We start from the raw sequence: 22,306 nt of genomic DNA on the forward strand, positions 1-22,306 counted from the left end.
GTAGGGTAGATGAACATCAATTTGTAAGACTTTCGTTGAGAAAATATTAAAAATTAGTGGCATGGCTGTGAAGCTGAGTTTACGTAGAAGCCCTAGAAACCACTATTTTCATTGTATTAACTAAAATAGACCACTTTTGCCGAATATTGTGGACACAATAACAGGACAATTATTAACTGGAGATGGCGGCATACATATGAAGCTTTATGTTAAAGGGACACTCCCACCTTAACATTAGTTTTGAGTTGAGATAGCCAAATTGGTGGCCATGGCCTGCAAATACCGGTTTGGGCACTCACAACATCGAAAAATGCTTTAATTCGAAGATATGGAATTTCAAACTTGCAGTTTTCGGATTCTAAGGGGCTAATGCATTGGAATGCCCCCTTAGAATTTGTGACGTCAGCGGAGATCTAACGATTTTTAAATCTTAGACTAAAACCATCTTTAACACGTGGTGGTATACACGCTGCTTTGCGCGCAACGTCTGCCGCACTTTAAGGCTGCCAAATTATTGCTTCCAAATAAAGTCGCTAGTAACAGGGGAGATCCCAAAAAGTAAACAAAAGTAAAAGCCTAATATCTTGAAAACCAGGGAATATTTTTCGGTGAAATTTGGTAGATATTCGTTTTCGCTCTTTCTGAACCAAGGGACATCACTTTCATGCCAATTCATTAACTTTTTTGAAGGTGGGAGGGTCCCTTTAAGTAGAACACTCTGGAACATGTCGTATTATACATCGTTCGAATCGCCGATCTCTTCTGACCATGTCCACCAAAGGGCATCGCGCCATTTTGCGCCATTTTGCTTCTACGGTGGATAACGTGAGCCAGTTCAGTCCGCGAGCGGCTGTGGCTCCTGTTCGATACGACTACTGTTAACGCCAGACCCCTTGAGACCCTAATTTTTCGCGATTACTTTTAAATGCGTGAAGGAATTTCAACCAAGCTCAGGACATGGCCGTTTCAAGACAGGCCGAAACTTTTACAATTTAGATATTTTATCGCCATTTCAATATTTCAGGCACTTGTCATTGACTCGTAATGTTAAATTTCGAGCAAGATTTTCATCCGGTGTGTAGAGGCTATCACCAGTCAGTCTGTGATACGTTATGACGTCACAGCTAAGCCCCGCCTCTGTGGTCTTGGCCTGCGGCGGTTTCGGGCCGGCGCGCGGTCACTCGCTGTGGCGGGGAGCGGGGACGGGCGACGGTCGAGCGGTGCCGAAAGCCGGCGGAGTTGTGCGTAGCGTCTTGGCTGACAGTGCCCAGAGAGCGACATGATGACTAAGGAGTCATAAATGCTCAATGCGCATTGCTTCTACAATGCTGATATGTTCGCTGATATTTTTTTATATATATAAGCTGCATATGACGGGCAGATGGCATATAACTGACATAAGGTTAGGCAATATTCACCTGTATTTAAAGCCTATGGTGTTGCAGATAATGCGATAATGGGATGTCGGATGTCACCAAGTAGCTGCCGATTTGTACATCGCTATGCAACCATCGAACAACGCAATAATAAGTTAATTGCCTGAGCTTCACATCATACGGCTCGCTCGTATTTCAAACAGATACCCTACATCGAAAATCGTATTTGTTAGGAATCGTTAACGTTTGTTCGAAGCACGACTGAGTAGTAGGTTGAGGAGTGATGGTCCTCTTGGTCCTATATACAAGAGTCAACAAGAGCCTAACATTTACTTGACCGTCTGCTGCAATTGACTCATAGCACGTGAAGCGTCAGCGAAATTCATAGTCCTTCACAGATGGCAGGGGTGTCGTTTGTACAGAGGTCGCTGATGGGCACGGGTCAATGCCGCAGTCGTGGGCGGAGCCTAATGTCATATGACGTAGAAAGCCTCTATCCAGGATGGAAAAACAGTTAACATTACGAGTCAATGACAAGTGCCTGAAATATTGAAATGGCGATAAAATATCTAAATTGTAAAAGTTTCGGCCTGTCTTGAAACGGCCATGTCCTGAGCTTGGTTGAAATTCCTTCACACATTTAAAAGTAATCGCGAAAAATTAGGGTCTCAAGGGGTCTGGCGTTAACAGTAAGCTCATTGACCTGGCTCGAAGCTGGTGTCACCTGGTGTGCGCCTAAATGTGGCTTGACTTTTGCCATAAGATGTGCTAATTGAAATGTCATGTAGGCATAACGCTGTGCCCAAGAAAAACTGTCCGATTTCTTGTCGCGTTTGATGTCCAAGCCGCACAAGTCCCGTGGTCGGCTTAAGATCTAACGTCAAAAGCGCCTATGTGTTTGTATTGTTCGCGTCGCGCTGACCTTAGTTGCTGCCCGGCCGGGGCCGACTAGCGGTTGCTGGCAACAGCTGTAGATGCGGTCACGTGACGCCCTGGGGCGTCCTGGCGGTCAGTGCAGCGCGGTCGGCTGGCGGGCTCGCCACACTTGCGCACATTGCCCCAAAAGACGGTAAATAACTTTTGAAAATACCCATCTCCAATTTTAGTGTTTTCTGGACCAAAATTTTGCAAGGAATCCGATGGTGTGGTCCCCGAGATCTGAAAAATTTCCATTTTGGAGATAGCACCTATTTTTTTTTGAAAAATAAATATTCGTCAGGCATAATAGTCAAATAAATTGAAAATATAATGACTTAATTTTTGTAACAACACTAGATTGTGTCGAACATGAATTAGAGATATATTTTAGCTAAGATGATACTATATCTGCGCATACATGTACATGAACTAGTACATTAACCCTCGTCGGCCGAGAAGGGGTTGGGCGGGTGCCGCCTCATAGGGCTTTTCGCAATAGCTTAAAACTCGCTTAGGGTAGACAGCTGAAACTTGGTATACCTAATCTTTTATTCAAACTGGATCTTTTGACCTCAACTGCGTTTTCAGGTCAGGTCAGGTCACTGACCTATGACGCAGTGTGGCCAAATTGGCAATGTTGTGGGGAAATCCTCCCCTAATGAAAAGGATAATGACATCCTAAAAAATTGGGAAAAAGACATCCTCACGACTTTTTCACTTAAATATATCATACTGTTCTGCAAGCATCAATGTGTTTGGCAACTTCTTGCTAGGTCATAAAATATCTCTGTCTCAATGAGCGCCAATTTGAATATAGGCATATAATATGTTAAGCAATATTCATATTCTTATGTTCTGGCAATATTGATATAAAATATAGGTCGAGGTATGTATGCAGCAACTGCAAGACGTATGGAAGAAGACAAATGCAAGACCGAGACAGCATGGCATTAGCAGTTGAAATCAGCATGCTGATGCTGCATGGGTGATGTGATTGTGACAAAATAAAAACTGCATTATATTCCAGTGTCTTGACTTTTGGAGCTGAGTTTGTACCTACCAAACAACATGCACAGGTTTGGTAAGGAAATCACAAATTGAATCATGTACAAACAACTAGGCTATTTCAATTTCAATTTCAATCGATGCTCACCCAGCGCAGATACAGCATATAGCCTTGGACCAGACTCGGATTAATATACAATAGTTATCAATTGATCGCAAAGAATAAAAGCAAAACTAAGCTCAAACACAACCACTGAAAATCAGGATAAGCACAAACCCCTCGGACACAACACCAATGCATCCACGGCGTCCACAACACAAGCAGTCGTTCGAGATTCAAGGCCATCAAAGACACAATAATCCCCTGTTGACTCTTCATACATCATGCACCACCGCCCTGGCGTGCTTTGTTCAGCCTGTGACGTCACCGGTGGCCAAAAAGGAAGTCGTTATCGGGAAGTCAAAATCCCGAAGGAAGTCGTTATTTTCCCCCTAACAACCCCTAACTTATAATGACGACAGCACCGCTAATCGACCAGACCAAGACGAGAAAATGAGATAATACGAAAGAAAATGAAATAATACATTGCATACGCGGTCATTTTCTTGGAAAATTTGCGAAATGCTTGTTTTTGAGCCCAGTAAACTTCCGTCATTTTCATGCGAAAATCCGCTGATTTTGCGGAAAAAATGGCTTCTGAAGAAATGAAATTGTTAATTCCCAGGCTCATTTTACGAGCTAAATGTTATACAAAGTGAAAGAAAATTGATGAATTATGCCTACCTATGCATCAAAACTGATATTAAGCCCACAATACTCTATTTTGACATGTTCAAATATAATGACATCCTTTGCCTGTTTTGGCGAAATTCTACCCCTAACAACCCCTAACTTCAACTCTTCGCCAAACTGTGAAAAACCATTTTTGTGATTTGATATTCACATATATCATGCTCCATTGATTTCCCTACAATATTATCATCATTTTACCGGCTGTATTGTCTTAATTTTCACGTTTGGCTGGCTTTCGTGAGCCGCTGTTTTAGGGATGTCGGAAGTTTTTCTGCCGAAAATCTCTGAAATCGTGTGACGTAATACGGAGGCCGCGAAGTTCGACAGGTGCGTCGAGATTGATTATCTTGTGCAATATTTTGTAGACGAGGAAAACCGAAACATTTGCTCCATACAAACGATTCGAGAAATTAAATTGAATAGACAAGCAGTGTTGTGTTGTGGCCTTGTTGCTTTATTTCAGTATTTGATAGAGGCGTAATAGAACTGATAGCAATACTTGCAAGCTATTAGTCAATAAGGTACAGGGACCTAAGACCTTGATCCTGGAAAGATCTCAATTTGAATTAAAGTTGGGATGATGTTGGTCTATGCATGCACGTTTGTTATTTGTAGGTGGAGAGCGTAGACTGAGATTGCTTTGGAGAAGCATGGAACAGGAACACAGCCTCAGGTAAGAACGTTTCTCGGCATTTCGAGTCTTTAGCTCTTGCCATCATCAGGAATCTGCAACCGAACCTGGATGTTGAGCTCATTCACAAATATATAAGGCATCAGAGGTAATAGGTTTTGAGTTGGGACAGCCAGGTTGAAAGTTTTAGGTTGGTAGGTAGCTAGGTAAGGTTAGATCAGGTTAGGCTATGTTCAAAATATTCACTGGACTTCATATTCACATTTACTAAAGATTTCTTATATTGAGGGGTGATCTGTTAATATTGGACATTTGATGAAATGTTAATGTGAAGGCAGATGTGATGGGTATGCAGATTTCATTACATCAATCATTGCTTTAGTGTGTGAAAAATCTTTATGAAGAAAAGGCATTCTGGCATTTGCAAACACCATTTGATTTTGAATTATGATGATGTATTGAACTGCTTCATTCTGAAGCCTGATCTGATTCAGATGGGAAGTACCTAATCATTTCAGGGATTTGGAGCTGCGTGTAAATTTAAAGCGATCTACATTTCTAATTCAACATAACTAGGCACTAATGCATTGCAAAACACTACTTATAATTGCAGTGGTACCTAGGTGAGGGGTGTTTTAATTTATGAGGAAAATACTGAGCAATATACATTATGAAATCTTTTCAACTTCACAACAACTGCATAGTACATTATGGCGACATCTACCAGGGGGGGTCCGTCCCTTTACCGGGCCATAGGAGGAAAATTGCTACCAAATGCTGCCAATGTGACGTCACTGGGATGGTCGAAAGCTGATTGGTCGCTGAGATTCAGGCGTTGCTGTCAATTCTGGCGCACCGGCGCAGTGTTTTCCAGCCGTTGCGTGTATTGTTATACGGAGTTTGAATATTGTTTATTTGATAATAATATCACTTTTTATGCGTTTGAAGATCGGAAAAGCATGCACATAAGTGGCATTCACACACTTGTCGTCTCAGAGATCATGAAGAATGACCAGCTTCAGCAGTTCAGCTCAGGTATTCAATTAATTCAACTGTATAAGCATGAGTATCATAAGCAGATCAGCCCCGTTTCAGTTCAACCCGGTTTAACCTTTTTTTGTCATTTTTGGCTTTCAAAGGGAGCATGATAAACTCATATTAAGTTGTAAAATGCCTTAGCATTTTAATGAGAAGGAGAATGGAGATGGAATAGTTGTAAATTGTTTCGGAAGTGGCTAGCTTCTATAAATATTAATGCTTTGTGAAAATAACAACTTATTTGTCAAATTAAATAGTATCAAATAACAAATCAATCTATGCTTACCTCCCAGACTGGAAAAAAATTCACACTGTCAGATGCGTCAGGGCCCAGTATTGTCAGATGCGTCAGGGCCCCTTTCGGGTCTCAAAATTCAGCGCAAGTGATTTCTCACCAAAATTTTGGCACATCTTTTGTGCAAAGTTGAAGCTCATTGTTACTTCTTTTCAATATTAGTTGTTGCCAGATTTTATAATCTGTATCTAAACTTTCAAATTTTGGATGCACATTTTTAATTTAAAAGGATTTCCGACATGCTTATTGCTGAAAATCCCATTCTTGTTTATGTAAATGTTATGTAATTGACATTTGCTAACTAAACAAGCTCATCCTTGTCTAATGTCTATATATTGGTTTCTATTTATACCACCTGTGCTACTACTAATTTCTATTTGTTGAGACTATTTACCTAATGCATTTGCTTCATATGATTTTATACGCAGACGCACCTGTGCATGGAACAGTAATGCCAGACCCAAATTCAAAGTATTAATGAAAAATTGTGTTATTTGCTTGTTTCACCTGAATTCTGAGTCAGGCCTGCAGGCTGCAATCAATACATAAATATGAAATAGGTACATGTTTTGAGGCTTCATATCAGCACATAGAAAAGGCAATCGAAGAAAAGGCACCTTTGGGCATTGATTATTTTTGCTTGCCATCGCCTAGTCAATTTTTTCATGTTGCATTATGTTAATAAACTTGGTAATGTGTTTTGCAGGTCCGGGGCTGGTCCTCTGGCGTGCAGGACGGCGAGGAGTGGCTACCTGCACATAACAACACAATGACTGGCACCGAGCTGAGGGTATAAAATCACATCATATCGACTTCAGCATCTGTCTCCCAGCTTTGGAGACGTCGCCCGACTCCCGAGTCCCTGAGTGGCGAGCGCCAGTTTCCGAAAGGAAGTTGAGGAAGGCAACCCGAAAGCACCCGCTAGGCTGCCGACACTCCTGCGCTGCCAGCAGGGCGTGCTGCGCAGTAAAGCCTCGCTGCGTGGTCTGTACGACATCTGACACCGGCACCCAGACGTGCAGTTTCTGATGACATCCCACCTCAACCAGGGCTGCCCCGAGAATCTGCTAGTGCTGACTGCCTGCTGCTGAGGCCGACCTGCCGGACCTGTCGCCGCCCTGGCGAGCCTGAGCCGCCCTGGGACCTGCCGCCGCGTCTACGCTGCCGCCCTGGTGAAACTGCCGTCGCCCTGCCGGACCTGTCGCCGCCCTGGTGAGCCTGCGACCGCCCTGGGCCCCTGGACCTGCTGCCACCCCGGCGGACCTGCCGCCGCGTCTACGCTTCCGCCATGGTGAAACTGCCGTCGCCCTGCCGGACCTGTCGCCGCCCTGGTGAGCCTGCGACCGCACTGGGCCCCTGGACCTGCTGCCACCCCGGCGGACCTGCCGCCGCGTCTACGCTTCCGCCCTGGTGAAACTGCCGTCGCCCTGCCGGACCTGTCGCCGCCCTGGTAAACCTGCTGCCGACCTGTCGCACTTGCCACCGCCCTGGTGAATCTGCTGCCGACCTGCCTGACCTGTCGCTGCCGTGGTGAACCTGTTACCGACTTGCCGGACCTTTCTCGCCGCCTTGACGAGCTTGGGGAGCCTGTGCTGAGGTGCCACCGCTCTGTTTCACGTGTTATGTTGCCCGATTCCTGGCTGTCGCGGAGTCAATCGGCACATTGTGTTTGGAGAGGCGACATCTTGTACAACTTTCCGACAGTTCGGAGCATTTTATTGTACCTACTCAAGTCACAAGAGATTAGGCTTGTGCCTTATTTGTCCTCTACCAATCTGTCCAATATGGTTTTTTATAACTACGATTTATGGTATGACATAAACCGGTATATTGTGTACGCATTTGGTTCGTTCCAGTCAGAAGTTTGGAATGTGTACATATACTTGTGTTACCTACGGTACAATTTCGGTTTGTGCAGTTCACACAACCTCTCTTAATTATGGGGCGAAATAGACGCAAAACCAGGGCTGCGGAGTCGGAGTCAGGGTCGACAGTTCTGACCGGACTCGGAGTCGATTTTGGAAACCGAGTCGGAGTCTGGGTCAGCGAAAATCCATCGGCTCCGCCAGGGCTGCGGAGTCGATGGATTTTCGGCGACTCCGACTCCGACTCCGACTCCGACTCCGGCTTTAAAAAAACAGTTCCGACTCCGACTCCGGGCAGAATTGTCGACTCCGACCGACTCCAACTCCCGACTCCGACTCCGCAGACCTAGCAGGGCTACGGAGTCGACATATTTTCGGTGACTCCGACTCCGGCTCGGGTTTCTAAAATCGACTCCGACTCCGACTCCGCAGCCCTGGCCGCTCCGCAGATCTGGCAGGGCTGCGGAGTCGGAGTTAGAGTCGGTAGGAGTTGATTACCCAGCCCGGAGTCGGAGTCGGAGTTGGTTTTTGGAAGTCGCGGTTGGAGTCAGAGTCACCAGAAATCCATTGACTCCGAAGCCTCGCGCAAAACTATGGCGATTTTCATCTACGAGAGGGCCGCCGATGTGCTGGCCGGATCACCGGCGGGGCGTACGTTGGCTCGGTCCGATCCCAATAATGTCGCCAAATCTTTGGTTCGAGTAACAGCTGGTCCTGATTTGCTTCACTGAGGAAACATCACACCGTTCTGCCTTGCATCGGACATCAAAACTGCACTAAAATCCGCTGAAAACGTATTTAAACGTCCGTCCTCCATAATGGCTACGGACGGCGGCCGGCGAGTTACCATCCCAGTGACGTCACTCGGGCCCGGTAGGGGGACGGTAAAAAAAAGCCTGATGACCATACCTGGTTATATGGCCTTGACATCTACCGGGTCATTCAGAATAAAGGCACACATTTGTTTTCTTCATAGAAGTGCAACAGCAAAAATACTGCATGCGCACGTGCTTATTTTTTACTTATCAATAAATGCTATTTTGTTTTGACTGGTCAGTGAAAAGTGTTGAAGATGCTGCCATTCACACCAGACCAAAGAACACAACTCGTCAAATTCTACCTGGAAACAAAATCAGTCGTTCTCACCCAGCGCAAATGGAAGAAGTGTTTCCAGGCAAGAAAAGCACCCTCTCGGAAGGCCATCCTGAGCCTGACCGAGAAGTTCTTGGCAACTGGGAGCCTAGAAAACAACAAAAAGGGAGATGCGGGGCCAAGCGCACCAAACGGACCCCAGCAACCGCCCAAAAGGCACGACAAATTTTGACATCAGCCCCCAAAACGTCACTAAAGCAGCTCAGCCAACAGCTGCGTTGTAGCTACAGCACCGCACAACGAATTGCGCGCACTGACTTGAAGTTGCGTCCGTACAAGAATAAGATAAGTATCCATCAGAAACTTCGTGACTGTGATGAAAAAAGTCGCAAACGCTACAGTGCTTGGTTTAGCAGGAAATGCCACACTTCAAGTCGGTTCATCGAGAACATCTGGTTCTCAGATGAAGCGCACTTCCATTTGGACGGGCGTGTTAACAGCCAAAATTACCGCTACTGGGGCACTGAAGCACCAAGTGAGGTAGCAGAGAGGCCGTTGCACCATGGGTGGAGAATGTTTGAAAAAGTTACCCCGGCCGGAGACGATAGTCATGGGAAAGACGACATGCTCAAATAGTAGGTAATTGTTAACGGTTATCAACAAACCGCTTTTCTGTTGAATGAAATAATGAATGTTGTGTTTGCTCAAGGATGAACATTTTATCCTGACTCAGCTCATTTAAGGTCAGGCCAAAAGGTCACATCAAGTGACCTCTCTCAAGTTTCACGATAGTGTTGGGGGCCGGGGCCGGGGGCCTTTTTCGATGCTACCCATTTCGTCTGACTTACATTACCCTAGACCTGTTTCTTTTGTGCCTTATTGTAAGGTGATCTTAGATAACGACACTTGAATATCGTTTTATTTTGCATGCTGCTCAAACTTGTCAGGCTCAGCGATGAAAATATTTGCCCAGAAGTCCCAAAAACAAAATATATATGTAGATCTTCAAAAACTTTAATAGGTAGATAAGTGTAAAGAGAGTCAAGAGACACTTTTTTAGGTAGCACTCAGCTTAATTTCTCGTTTGGAGACAACTTTTAGGATTTACAAGGGTGAAAAAGTTACCCCGGCCGCGCCGGGGTTGGCTGAAAGTTACCCCGGCCACGGCCGGGGTGGCCGGGGCAGGTTCTCCACCCATGCGTTGCACAGTAAGAAATGCACAGCGTGGTGCGCGATCAGTGCGCAGGGCATTTCCGGCCCCATTTGGGTGGAAGATAGCGATGGTAACGCCGCAACAGTCAACGCGGCGCGGTACCGCAAGATCCTGCAAAGATTTTGGAATGGTCTGCGCACTCGCTATCGCCACGCACCGGACCGGCTGAATGTACAGTGGTTCCAGCAAGATGGTGCGCTACCACACCGTGCAACAGAGACCAAGGCCTGGCTCCAGGACCATTTCCAGGACCGCCTGATTGCAAAGGGGGTCGGCATCGAGTGGCCCCCTCACTCTCCGGATTTAACGCCACCGGATTTTTTTCTTTGGGGTCATCTGAAGTCGGAAGTTTACAAAAATGGACCCAAGACCATCGTCGAACTCAAGAAAGCCGTGGAACAAGCGGTGAGACGAATCCCTGTCGCAACATGCCGCGCCGTAATGGAAAGCGCTCGTAAAAGAGCTGAGCTGTGCCTTCGCGAAAACGGTGGTCACCTGGAACAAGTACTATAGGTGGTCAGCTGTAGTTCTCTGACGTCAGCCGCTGATGTCCAGCAAAATAGCATTGATTTGCGAATGTTTTGGTGCCTGTTTTACCAGTATGCGATAAAAAATACAGGCTTGAGACAAAAAACAAATGTGTTCCCTTATTCTGAATGACCCTGTATTGAGTAGGTTGTGGTGTTTACAGAGCCACCTACTGGCAGACGTCCAAAACGAAACAACCAAGACGCACCGTGCACTATGCGTTCAGACTCATAATCGAACTGATTGGTGAATTGGCCCCAGTCAGTCATACCACCATTCGTGACTCGTGTGACTGATTTGTGAACCTACCATAGACTCCTTACCTGCAAAGCATGACAATCTCGATGAGATGTCGGCGTGAATGCACTCAGCTAGACGCTGGTGTGTTGTACAGCACAGCTGATCCGCTGTCGTGTGGTACGATTTTTTTTTTTGTGTCCAACCAACATGGTATCGTGAACTTCGGTGTGAGACTGAGCACATACCCTGTTGTGCTAGGAAAAGGAAATGATAGGGTGAACTATGAGACCCACAACAGGTTGAGCAGGGAATAAATCGCCGTGTTTTTTTTTTTCCTTCAAACTCCATATCTGTTCTCCCGTAAATTTCCGACAGGTTGAAAAAAGCTTGAGAAAATACAGTGACTCGGTTTTCTGAAGTTTGTCTGTCTCAGCAGATCAAGCAATGTCAGAACAAGCTCACATGCTTGATACTTGATCAGGATCGAATAATTGATTGGACTTTTTAAATTGGATTTTTCGTGCTTCCGGGCAATTCACGGGAAGAAGATCAGGGTTTGGAAAAAACGCGTCGAAATGACCGGCTATGGTGTTTTCCCCTAAAAAAGTGTGATAGGCTGGTAAATATTTTATGACCTATTCAGTAATAGCTCTAGGTCTTGCTAGATGTAGGTGTGTTTTTCCAGCTCTGTTAGCTCTGTTAGAGTCCGTCGGGCTGGTGCGGACTCATCACCTTAGTTGTTGCAGCTCGTCGACATATGTTGTCTCGTCTGGATATGGATTTGCGATCTGGCCAGCGATATAACGGTGACAAAATGTGCTCATCTCATCCGTTCGACCAACTCTTCTAGTTCAGTGTTACCCAGCCCAAAAAAGATCGGCGATATGGACGTTTTGGTACCTTATTGCATTTTATTTTCCCCTCAGTTGCCGTTACTACACACAGTAATGAGTAAATTCATCGCACACATTGAACCCAAGATCACAGTTGCGGTTGGATTCTGGGATATGCACTAGGACATTAATGTCGAGGATGACATCGGGAGTTGTACCGGCCACTGGCCATATCGGTCAACATTTTATATTAGTGATAACTTTTCTTAGTTCTCATAATCGATGCAATTCTGATCTTATACTGATGCAATGTTGATACAATAACTGATTCAGAAATGGTCGTATAGTCGATTAATTCGATTGATTCGAGAGTAACCTATTAAACACAGCACTATGCATTTACATTTTATAAAACGTGAATAGGTATGCAGTATGCGCAGCTGTATCTTCGGGGAGCAGACGTCGGTGTCCGAGGTCATCTGGCAGTAGGGATCTTGATGGATTCGTAGGTTCACGATGATGACAGGAGTGCTTGGAAATTGGAAGGCTCGCGATCTTCTTTCAGGAATGGATGAGGAATATGCCTGGAATAGAGTGAGGAGAATCAGCATCGGGAAGGTGGTGGTTGGCACATGACCAGTGGCCGTTGAAGTTGTTCCTATTAAACGATTGTCTTAAAAAGGATTGCTATTTCTACATATGTATCACTGAAGTGCTTTCTTCAAGGATACATCAGTACTGAATGTTAGTAAGGCCATTTCCCACCTTTTCTATGAAAATTGGAACTTAAAAAATTCAGTAGACCATTTTTTCAAAAAAAAAATAGTTACATCCTCTGGCGGCTTTTTTTCTACATCCTCCCCCAAACGCAAAATGGATTTGGCCACACTGCTATGACGTCATAAATAAACCTCTGCGAGGTCCTCAGATGTTGCAACTTTGCAACGCCCTCAGTGCCAGAGGAACTTTCACAGGAAGATGAAAGTTACAGGACGTAGTATCTTCGCATCATCTATTTACCCCGCATCAGCACGGGTTTAGAACCGGGTTCTCCACGGAGACCGCCCTGCTGACGATGACGGACCGTGTGTTCGAGGCGATGGACCGGCGGCAGGTAGCGCTACTGTGCCTATTAGACCTATCGAAGTGCTTCGATGTCATCCCCCACGACAGGCTGCTGATCAAGCTAGAGCAGTATGGTGTCGACACGAGATGGTTCGCGAGCTACCTATCTGATCATTACCAGCTAGTGCTGATCCGCTCGCAGAACGGTCGCAGTGTGCTCTCGCGATCAATTCTGAATCCTATTGGTACCTATCAGGGATCGGCCCTCGGGCCCCTTCTTTTCAACATATATGCGACTGACATGTCTCTGTACCTTCCCGACTGCGCCAATCATGACAGGTGTCTGGTACAGTATGCGGACGACACACAGTTGGCGGTGATGGGAAGCCCTCGTGATGCAGCAGCGATAGTTCAGAGTCTAGAACAGGATTTAGCGGCTCTTTCAGTCTGGTTCCAGAAAAACGGTTTAAAAGTGAACGCTAACAAAACGCAACTAATAACATTGGGTACCAAGCAAAATCTCCGTCAGTTACCGCCAATAGAAGTTGAATTTATGGGTGCTAAGGTTACGGGATCCCTCACTGTTCGAAACTTGGGGGTCACGTTTGATCAGAGTCTGTCTTTCTCAGATCACGTGACCGATGTCGTACGGCGTGGCACTGGTATCCTGAGCGGTTTAAGCCACAGTAGACACTCGCTGCCCAGGGACACACTGACAATACTGGTGCAGGCTCTGGCGGTGTCTATTGTCCGGTATTGTATCAGTGTCTATGGCTGCTGCGGTGTGACCCAGCTGTCCAGAGTTCAGAAGCTACTGAACTTCGGTGCTCGGGTGGTGTCTGGCCGACGTAGGTATGACCATGTCAGCGATGTCATGAAGACCCTGAAGTGGCTCTCTGCTGAGAACTTGTGGCGGTTTCATTCGGTGACTCTGCTCAAGAGAATGCTAGCTACGGGACATCCTGAGTCGCTGCGTGAAGGCATTGTTACCCGCCGCAGTGTTCATGGTAGGGAGACCCGCCAAGCTGACTTTTTCGAGACCCCAGCGATCCGCACAGAGTCAGGCCGCCGACGGTTTCTTTATTCAGCCGTGACAACATACAACTCACTGCCACCAGTCGTGCGAGGCCTGGGGCCGCGGCAGTTCAAAGCCCAGTACCGAGCACTGCTACTCCGAGAGCAGTATGGCGATGAGGACCCGTGAGTGTGTTTTGTATGCGTGTGCTAAGAGCGAATGTTTTATCCACATCTTCCAAATGACATGACGCCCGGAATAGCCGTTCTCGAATGGATGGGTTTGTCGCGACGTGAAATAAATAAATAATAGTATCCTTCTGAGGTCTCACAACTTGTTTATCTCGGATTTAACCTAAATGTCACATTAGGTCAGGTCGGTCACGTGACCTCACCATTATAAGTCAATGGGGGAAATATTGAAACTGTTATTTTGGCGCCGGAAATGATCTAAAACTATCCCAAGCATATGAAATCGTGGTTTCATGATCGGACCTTACAAAGAGTGCATGAAACCACGATTTCATGTGCTTGGGACAGTTTTTAGACAATTTCCGGCGCCAAAATAACAGTTTTCATATTTCCCTCCATTGACTTATTATGGTGAGGTCACGTGACCGAACTGACCTCATGTGACATTTGGGAAAAATCTGAGATATACAATTTGTGAGACCTCTAAAGGATACTACGTCCTGTAATGCCTGAAACAGACTCTTTCCGCAGTCAGGAAATCGCATGCGAGAGCCTATTCAAATACATGGAAGAACGATCGCATCAATCGCACGCACCTCCCGCATGCGATTGATGCGGGAAGAATTATAATGTATTTGAATAGGCTCTCGCATGCGATTTCCTGAACGCGGAAAGAGTCTGTTTCAGCCTTAAGTTTCATCTTCCTGTGAAAGTTCCTCTGGCACTGAGGGCGTTGCAAAGTTGCAACTTCTGAGGACCGTGCAGAGGTTCATTTATGACGTCATAGGTCAGTGACCTGACCTGACCTGAAAACGTAGTTGGTGTCAAAAGATCCAGCTTGAATAAAATATTAGGTATGCCAAGTTTCAGCTGTTTTCCCTTAGCGTGTTTTGAGCTATCGCGAAAAAAAAACCTATGAGGCGGCATCCGCCCCACCCCTTCTCGGCCGGCGAGGGTTAATATACTAGTTTATGTACATGTATGCGCAGATATAGTATCATCTCAGCTAAAATATATCACTAATTCATGTTCGATACATTCTAGTTTTAATATAAATATTCACTCATTATATTTTCAATTTATTTGACTTTTGTGCATGACGAATATTTACTTTTCAAAAAAAAGGTGCTATCTCCAAAATGGAAATTTTTCAGATTTCGGGAACCACACCATCGGGTTCCTTGCAAAATTTTGGTTCAGAAAACACTAAAATTGGAGATGGGTATTTTCAAAAGTTATTTACCGTCTGTTGGAGCAATGTGTGCGGTCTGAGCGGCCTGGGCCGGCGGGCGAGCCGTGCGAACGTGCGCCAAATCTTGGGCCGAGCGGCTTGTCGCTGTTGGGCCGAATCTCCTTGGGCAGTTCGTTTCTTTTCTTCTCTTTGCATTGGCAGGGAATACGTCCTTGATCACTTGGTGATGTCTTGCACCACTTTCAGGTAATGTGGGAATTAATGCGTGCTAATTCTGAAAAAGGGCCACTGTGCAATGGCGTAATCGACTTGGGTGACTCGGCAGCTGTGAGGTGGCTTTTGTTGTATGTACTGACACTGACTCCTCCATCTCTCCACAGTCGGCCTTGGAGATGTTTGACTCAATGTCTGTTGACTCTTGACTCCCTCACCCTTCCCCAGAGTCGGTATCTGATGTTTGACTCTGTGATCTATTTTATGACTCTGACTGCTCCCTCTGTTCCCACAGTCAGTCTCGGACATGTTTGACTCGATGTGTGTGCTGACTCTGACTCCCCCTCGCTCCCCCAGAGTCTGCGTCGGACATGTTTGACTCGATGATGTCGGCTGGCCGGGAGGAGCCGGACGCAGACTCGGACGCAGCCTCTGTCCGCTCTCATGGCAGCGCGGCCGCCAGCAAAGGTCAGTGACGGGTGGCGGCTACTGCGGGGAGGGGCGAAAGGTGTTCTGTGTGCTGAACAATGCAGTAGTCATAGTACCTTTTTTAATTGCCGTATGTGCCATAGATCAGACATTTTTCAGACGCTCACCTTTGCTAAATATTATTCCTTTTGGAAATCGATTTCACTGTGGCACACCTGCACGGTTTTATTTAGATTTAACTTATTTTGGAGTTTTCATCAGTTACATGGAGCAGGTCACGTTTTGGTAATCGTGACGTTTCCGAGAGCAATTCTCTATCGGCCGTCCATCTTTCGGTCATCCAATCTGGCGTCCGTGATAATCGCGGCCGGACTGATATGTCTGACCGTGTGGCGGTCCAGTCGAGACTGATGTGTCGGGCCGGACGGCAGCTGGACTGTAATATCTGACCGTGCGCCGCCCATCCCGAACTGATGTGTCCGACCCGGCGGCCCTTGCCCGGCCTGCCCGGCCCGTCTGTCACGTCGACCTGCCGTCAGGCGACCGTTATATCGCGGCCGGCTTCATTCTGCCGCCACCGACGTGCCTCTGTCGCTGATTAGACTGTTATTCGACTGAATTATCACCGCTGCCAGCCGGCCGGGCCGTGAACGCGGCCGCTCGGTCACACCAGCGAGCCATCCCCGACACTAATTAATGGATGTGTCTGGCCGGCGCTGTGGGCGATCGGAGCCGAGCGGCTGACCGGTGAGCCACCGCAGCCTGCCGGTGAACTGAGCACAGTATGTTGATTTTATTCATAGCCTCGTAGGGCTGAGAGTTGTGATTGTATTCATTCGAGGTGGAGCTGCGAGGAGAATGAATACCGTAGCGGCGGAGGTCTGTCATAAGGCCGAGCACATCAGGACAGTGTGCTGAATGAGTGCGCCGTTAGTGGTGCAATATGCGCCACTCTCCGCTACTGGGCGCACGGCCATTCGTCGGGGCCAAATGGTCCAGTGCCGGCTGTGTGGGAGTGGGGGCGACATGCTCTCAGTGGGGCGCGACGGGTGGCCGTCGGACGTGCGGGCACCGCACGTCCGTCAGAACAGGGGGGCCAGCTGGGGGTCGGAGGGTGGCTAATAACGCAGCGCATTATTCGAGATTTGGATCTGTTTTGTTAAATTCCTCTCGGATGATATGTCGGATTCGTGGGGATGGCTGGCATTCCAAACATGTAAAAGATTATGTAGTTGAACTTGAGACAAACAACAAAATGAGAAAATATAAAAATGAAATCTCATTTTTTATTTGCACCAACCTTCCGGAGCTGGGTTAACCCTACCTGAAGCTAGACTGGTGTTCGTTGAGCGCTAGCTTAGACGTGCCGTGCTTGGCGTCGGTAACCCAACTGCGTGCAGCGGCGACGCGGGTACATCAGCTCGTTTCTGCGTGCTGAATCGCCCCATCCAGTGCGGGCGCGTAACGATGCCGTAGTGCCGGACCTCACCATTTCCACCCGGAAACCACCCTCGACCACCGCTCTGAGCGAGAACGCACTGCCGAGGAGGCTGGTCAGACGGCGCTGCGTGTGGCCCGGCGCCGTTGGGCCTCGGACCCAGCCAGTGTCGTCGGTGTCAGTCGCAGCGGGGGGAGGGGCCGGGGGTGGGGTGTCACCTGCCGCTGACAGTCGCAGGGGGAGGATAATGGAGCGATCAGAGGCCGCCCTCTGGCTCCGATGCTCTCAAAAATCAGCCAGAGTCGCCAAAAATCCCGGCGGGAGTAGGTTCCTGGAGCTGGCTTGTGACAGTGGTGTGTCTTTTGTTCTGTCAGTCATTAGGTTTTTTGTGTATGCTAGTCATTTGTTGATGTGTTTTGGCATATTAGCTGTGTAGCTGTATATCATTTTTATTACGTTCTTCCATCTTTTTTCGCGCATTGTCAGCGACACTATATCGCTAACAGCTATACAGATGTATCACATTTGCTTTCCGTCTAGCATGACGTGAACATAGGGACAATGTATTGTAAGGAAATGGGAAAAATATTGCTCCGTTTTTTTTTTTGCGTTAAGTACTGGGTATTTTTTATATTGTCACCGTTGATATACGTGCATAATGTTAGGTGTGATTTTCTTGTACATAGATGTGAACTGAGAGCCCGTTTTAGAAGCCGCAACTGAACAACACTACCATTGACGGTCGAACCATTTTGGTCGGTGTCCGTACTCACGATTTGTGTCCGGACGTCGCCTCGGTGGTGGGTCCGCCTGTTGTGTTCAGAGGAAACCAGATGATGTGTGACTGCCACCGGCAGGCGCCGTGGACCCGTGCACCCAGTGCGGGCACAAATACGTGTTAGAGGAACAGGACGTGGTGGTCTCAGCAGTTATGCTGTATTGTGCTCGCGCTGAACGGCTTGTTTTGCACCGGACGCCGTTAGCGGCTAAAGCAGAGGACGGTCTCGTGGACCTGTTCTTATTTCTGGCATTGCTACGTTATTGCTGTCAGGAAACAGTCCGATTCTACCTTCCAGATTTAATTAAGTTAGCGTCGGAAGCTGTAACAATTCATTTAATTAAATCGAGGCTTTTCAGCACGTCCTTTATGCGTGTCCCTGATGGCGTTTTTACAGATACTACCGATCTATTTAAAGATTAATTAACGCGTCTCATCGTACACCGTGGTTGATAATTCCACAAATAGACTCAATTATGTCATACTCAATACCCGTAGGCCCATAAAAGTAATTCAATGTCGATGGGTAGCACATGGCAATGAAAAACATTGGTGACAAGCGCCGCCTTTTGGCTTCTTTCGGAAATTGTCGAATGTCGATTTTTATGTTTCTAAGCTAGAGCTACATACGTCATAGATTTTACATGGATAAAGACTAAATCCTTGCGGCCCCACAGCTGCCTTCATAATTTTACACAGAATCGTCCCGCTGGATTCAAAAGCAGAATTCATCGGCGAGTGAGCTGTTTTGGTAAGCGAAAACGTCCTAAATAGTAAATTTATGCAGTTAAACTTTCTTCAGTTCGTCAAGACAACCACTAACCAGTGTTTTAAAGATATGTGCAATTTCGCCCCCATCGAATGCGTGGACCTCGTAATGCATTTGACACTCGTCAGTCGTCTCCATTAGTGCATTTGGGTCCATTTTCATTTGGAAAAATGAACCAAATCTCATGCAAACATGGCAACTCCAGAGGGGATGCTGGTCAGTGGTCAATCGATTCCCGCGTCCGTTCACCTGTCCGTGGATAGCGGGGGGTGGAGGGGGGGGGGCTGACGGCAGCAGCACGGCGCCGCCGGCCTGGAACAAGTAGTCGCGTCGTCAGCTCGCGAACAAGTGGTTGGTCGCCGGCGGCGGGTGCGTGGCGCCTGGCGGACGGCCGCGCCCACTGTCACTGGCCGGTTAGTGGACGCAATGGATGGCGCCGGGGACAGGACTGAAGGGAGAGGAGAGGAGGAGAGAGAGGGTGGGAGATGAAGGCCGTGGGTGCCGCGCCGGAGGATGGTTATTGCTGAGCGCGTTGCCGATGAGGGAAGATGATGGAACCACTCCCGTGTGGCAGAGCGTGCATGGCCGGATAGTGGCCATGGGAGAACGCACGAGATGAATGGATCCGCCGGGTATTGTGTCCTGTATTAGGTATTGTGTGTTGTGCCGTGACCTTTGTTTTTATCGCGCGTAGGGGTTTCATCTGCGTTGTATAACCGTGGATTTTGTTCTTATTGCAGCTAAGCCGAAACCGGCTGCCGCGGCGAAAAAGCCGGCTGCCGCAGCTAAGAAGCCGGCGGCGGCCGCCAAGAAACCGACCGTGAAGAGGGCTCCGAAGAAGAAGACGACATACGACTCCGACTCTGATGGAGACTTCGCCTCCTCGAAACCCAAGGTGAGCCCCAGTGTGCTATAAAATGTGTGGAGGTCGTATTTGCGCAGTTTCTGCCCGGCTGAGCTTCAAGAACGCCGTACCAGCCAAGGTTAAGAAACATTGTCCAATGCCATTCCCCACTGTCATTCCCAATTTATCACTGAGCTCCTAATCTAGCACGGCTCTGTGTAGGAACGTGTTGATCCCACGCTGCCTCCCGGGCCACCCGCCCCGCTCACCCCGTCTGTGAGAGGAGATTGCCTTGGGTCAGAAGCTGTCTCGGGCCGCTGTGTGGAGCAGGGCGGTCGTTTACGCCGTGTGCGGGCTGACTGGTCGCGTCTGTTTCACGGTTTCGGCAGTCGGCGCGGCGGCGCTGTTTGCCGTTTGGCGGAGGTTTTTGTGGCTCTCAGTCTCCCTCCCCTCACCCCAGATCCATTAGTCGGCGGAAGGACGCCTTTAGATGTGTATGGGTAGATGGCCGTTCATATTTGCTCGGCCGTCCCGTGTGGCGTCCAGGTCCGCCCGCCGGCGGAGGCGCCGCTCTCTCCTCCCTCTGTGTGCCGCTCTCTCCGCTCTGCCCGCCGCCGGACTGTATCGAGTGTCGCCCGAGACGCGCGGGGAAGTTGCACCGCTCGCCGGAGGGAGTCCCCACCGGGCTGCCGCCTCCGCCGAGCGGCTCTACCCGAGACTAATCGGACGGCGCCGCGGGCCATCGACTAATGAAGCGTACTCGAGACTCCGCCTCAGCGATCGGTGGCTATGCAAGAAACTATCAGCTGGCCACCTGTCGAGCGACTTCTGAGACACCTCTGGCGGGAGGTTTTCCGTGAGCTGACGCGTGTCGCTCACTCACGTGGTGCGGTCGGTGTTTGGTTAGTGGAGGTCGGTTTCCCGAATGGAACAGGATCTGTGGCGAAGTACGCCACAGCGCTTTAACGCTGCAGGTTATGACCGGACCCAACATTGTGATATGATGGCTTCGCTGAAATAAAAACAAGCGTACCGTAAAGTGGGGCTATTTGAAACAGATTTTACAGTTTTTGGCCTTTCCCTTCAAAACGGTTGATATTTCCTATAGCATGTAGATTGCAAAAACGTAGTTCTCTGCAACCGCTTTCAGATAGGTCAATTTTGGTTCAGCTATTAACCATAAATAAAGTTATTTTTATACTTGAAGCCTGTCTCAAATAGCCCCATAGTGTGGGGCTATTTGAGACAGTTTTGGTTGCAAGGAAATTGAAGAAAATTGGTCAAGCTAGGGATAATTCTTTTAATGCCATGCGATTGGAAATTAAATTTTGATACTTCTAGCAAAAAGCATTTCTTTCAACTACAGTCGAATAACCCTTATAATCAAACTTTTCGTTTTTCCTTGGACCTAGCATTTCAGTCTGCTAAAAAAAATGCATTACTTTATGCTAGGGCTGTCATAATATGATGTGATCCTAAGCTTTAAAAAGCACAGGATGATTATCTAGGACTATTTCTTAGTCAATGACAGTGAAATTTTCAAATAAAGTTGTTGTGTTTATTTCTGGCGGCGTAAAACACATAGGCCGAAAGTTGGTGGGGCTATTTGAGACAGTCTCGCTACATGCATTAATTAAACGTACCGTAATGCATTAAAAAAGGGAAAGCAGTTTCCAAAATGGTTGAATGAATGATATGCATGATTGATTGTTCCATTGCACATCAACCTGTGAAGAAATAACAGAAAAAGGTCAAACGGTTTTGATTTTATACCGATTTTCCTAGATCACTGCATGTTGTATCGAATGGCCGGTTACCGCACTGCATCAAGTACGTATACTGAAGGCTCACCTAACAGTTAGTATGTATGATAAATAACCTTCAATGGTGCTTATGGTCAACCAGAGTAGACATGGGTCGATTACCGACCACGTCAGTGACTGATGAAACACATTCTATGCACATATTCATAAAGGTAACTAATGCCGTCAGAAACTGGATTGTCGTATTAGGTTACAATGTGTTAATATTGCTTGCTGCTAAAAGTACCATGAACCCATGGCCGATTCACCGGTGTTCCTTAGGTCGAACGTTTGATACACCTTAGGCAGATGGCGGTAAGTCTTTTAAGATGCATCATATCACCTGTGTTTAGGGCCTTGGCATCACAATCATCAGCTGTATTTGGCATGCGTTGAGGTTTGACGAGGTGGGTATCATCGGGATTCTGAGACATCGGGTTACATAATTGTCACTACCGCTAACAATATATAATGTCTTCATGTAAAATGTGCTTAGCCCATAAGTAAAACGATAGTTACGATAGATTCGGTTGCAAAATTTTAAAAACTTCAACCATGTTAAGCTGCAGGTAGGGGTGCTTTTCGTATAACTTGAATTGTGGTTTTTCTGTATTTCTCATTAAATGCCAAATTTCTTTCAAAAAATTTCAATATTTTCAAAAAACCCTATCCATGGAATTCATTGTTAAATTCCACACCAGCCTGAGTAAAAATTGATCAAATATATCAAACGGTTTTAATTT

The 22,306-nt window shown here is 47.2% G+C and overlaps 1 protein-coding gene and 1 long non-coding RNA gene across 3 annotated transcripts in view; both read left to right on the forward strand.

The window, feature by feature from the left end:
* Positions 1-22,306, forward strand: part of LOC122378342 (DNA topoisomerase 2-alpha-like) — a 140,254-nt gene that overhangs the window by 113,735 nt on the left and 4,213 nt on the right. For both annotated transcript variants that reach the window (XM_043359300.1, XM_043359301.1), the window contains exons 27-28: positions 15,861-15,971; positions 19,658-19,812. In XM_043359300.1, the coding sequence (XP_043215235.1) occupies positions 15,861-15,971; positions 19,658-19,812 (266 nt within the window). The remainder of the gene's footprint in view (positions 1-15,860; positions 15,972-19,657; positions 19,813-22,306) is intronic.
* LOC122378343 lies at positions 5,457-7,893 on the forward strand. The gene is made up of 2 exons (XR_006256006.1): positions 5,457-5,758; positions 6,763-7,893. It is a non-coding gene; the product is annotated as an uncharacterized LOC122378343 (long non-coding RNA).

Source organism: Amphibalanus amphitrite, unplaced genomic scaffold (assembly GCF_019059575.1).
Source record: "Amphibalanus amphitrite isolate SeventyFive unplaced genomic scaffold, NRLGWU_Aamphi_draft 000058F_arrow, whole genome shotgun sequence".
NCBI lineage: Eukaryota > Metazoa > Arthropoda > Thecostraca > Balanomorpha > Balanidae > Amphibalanus > Amphibalanus amphitrite.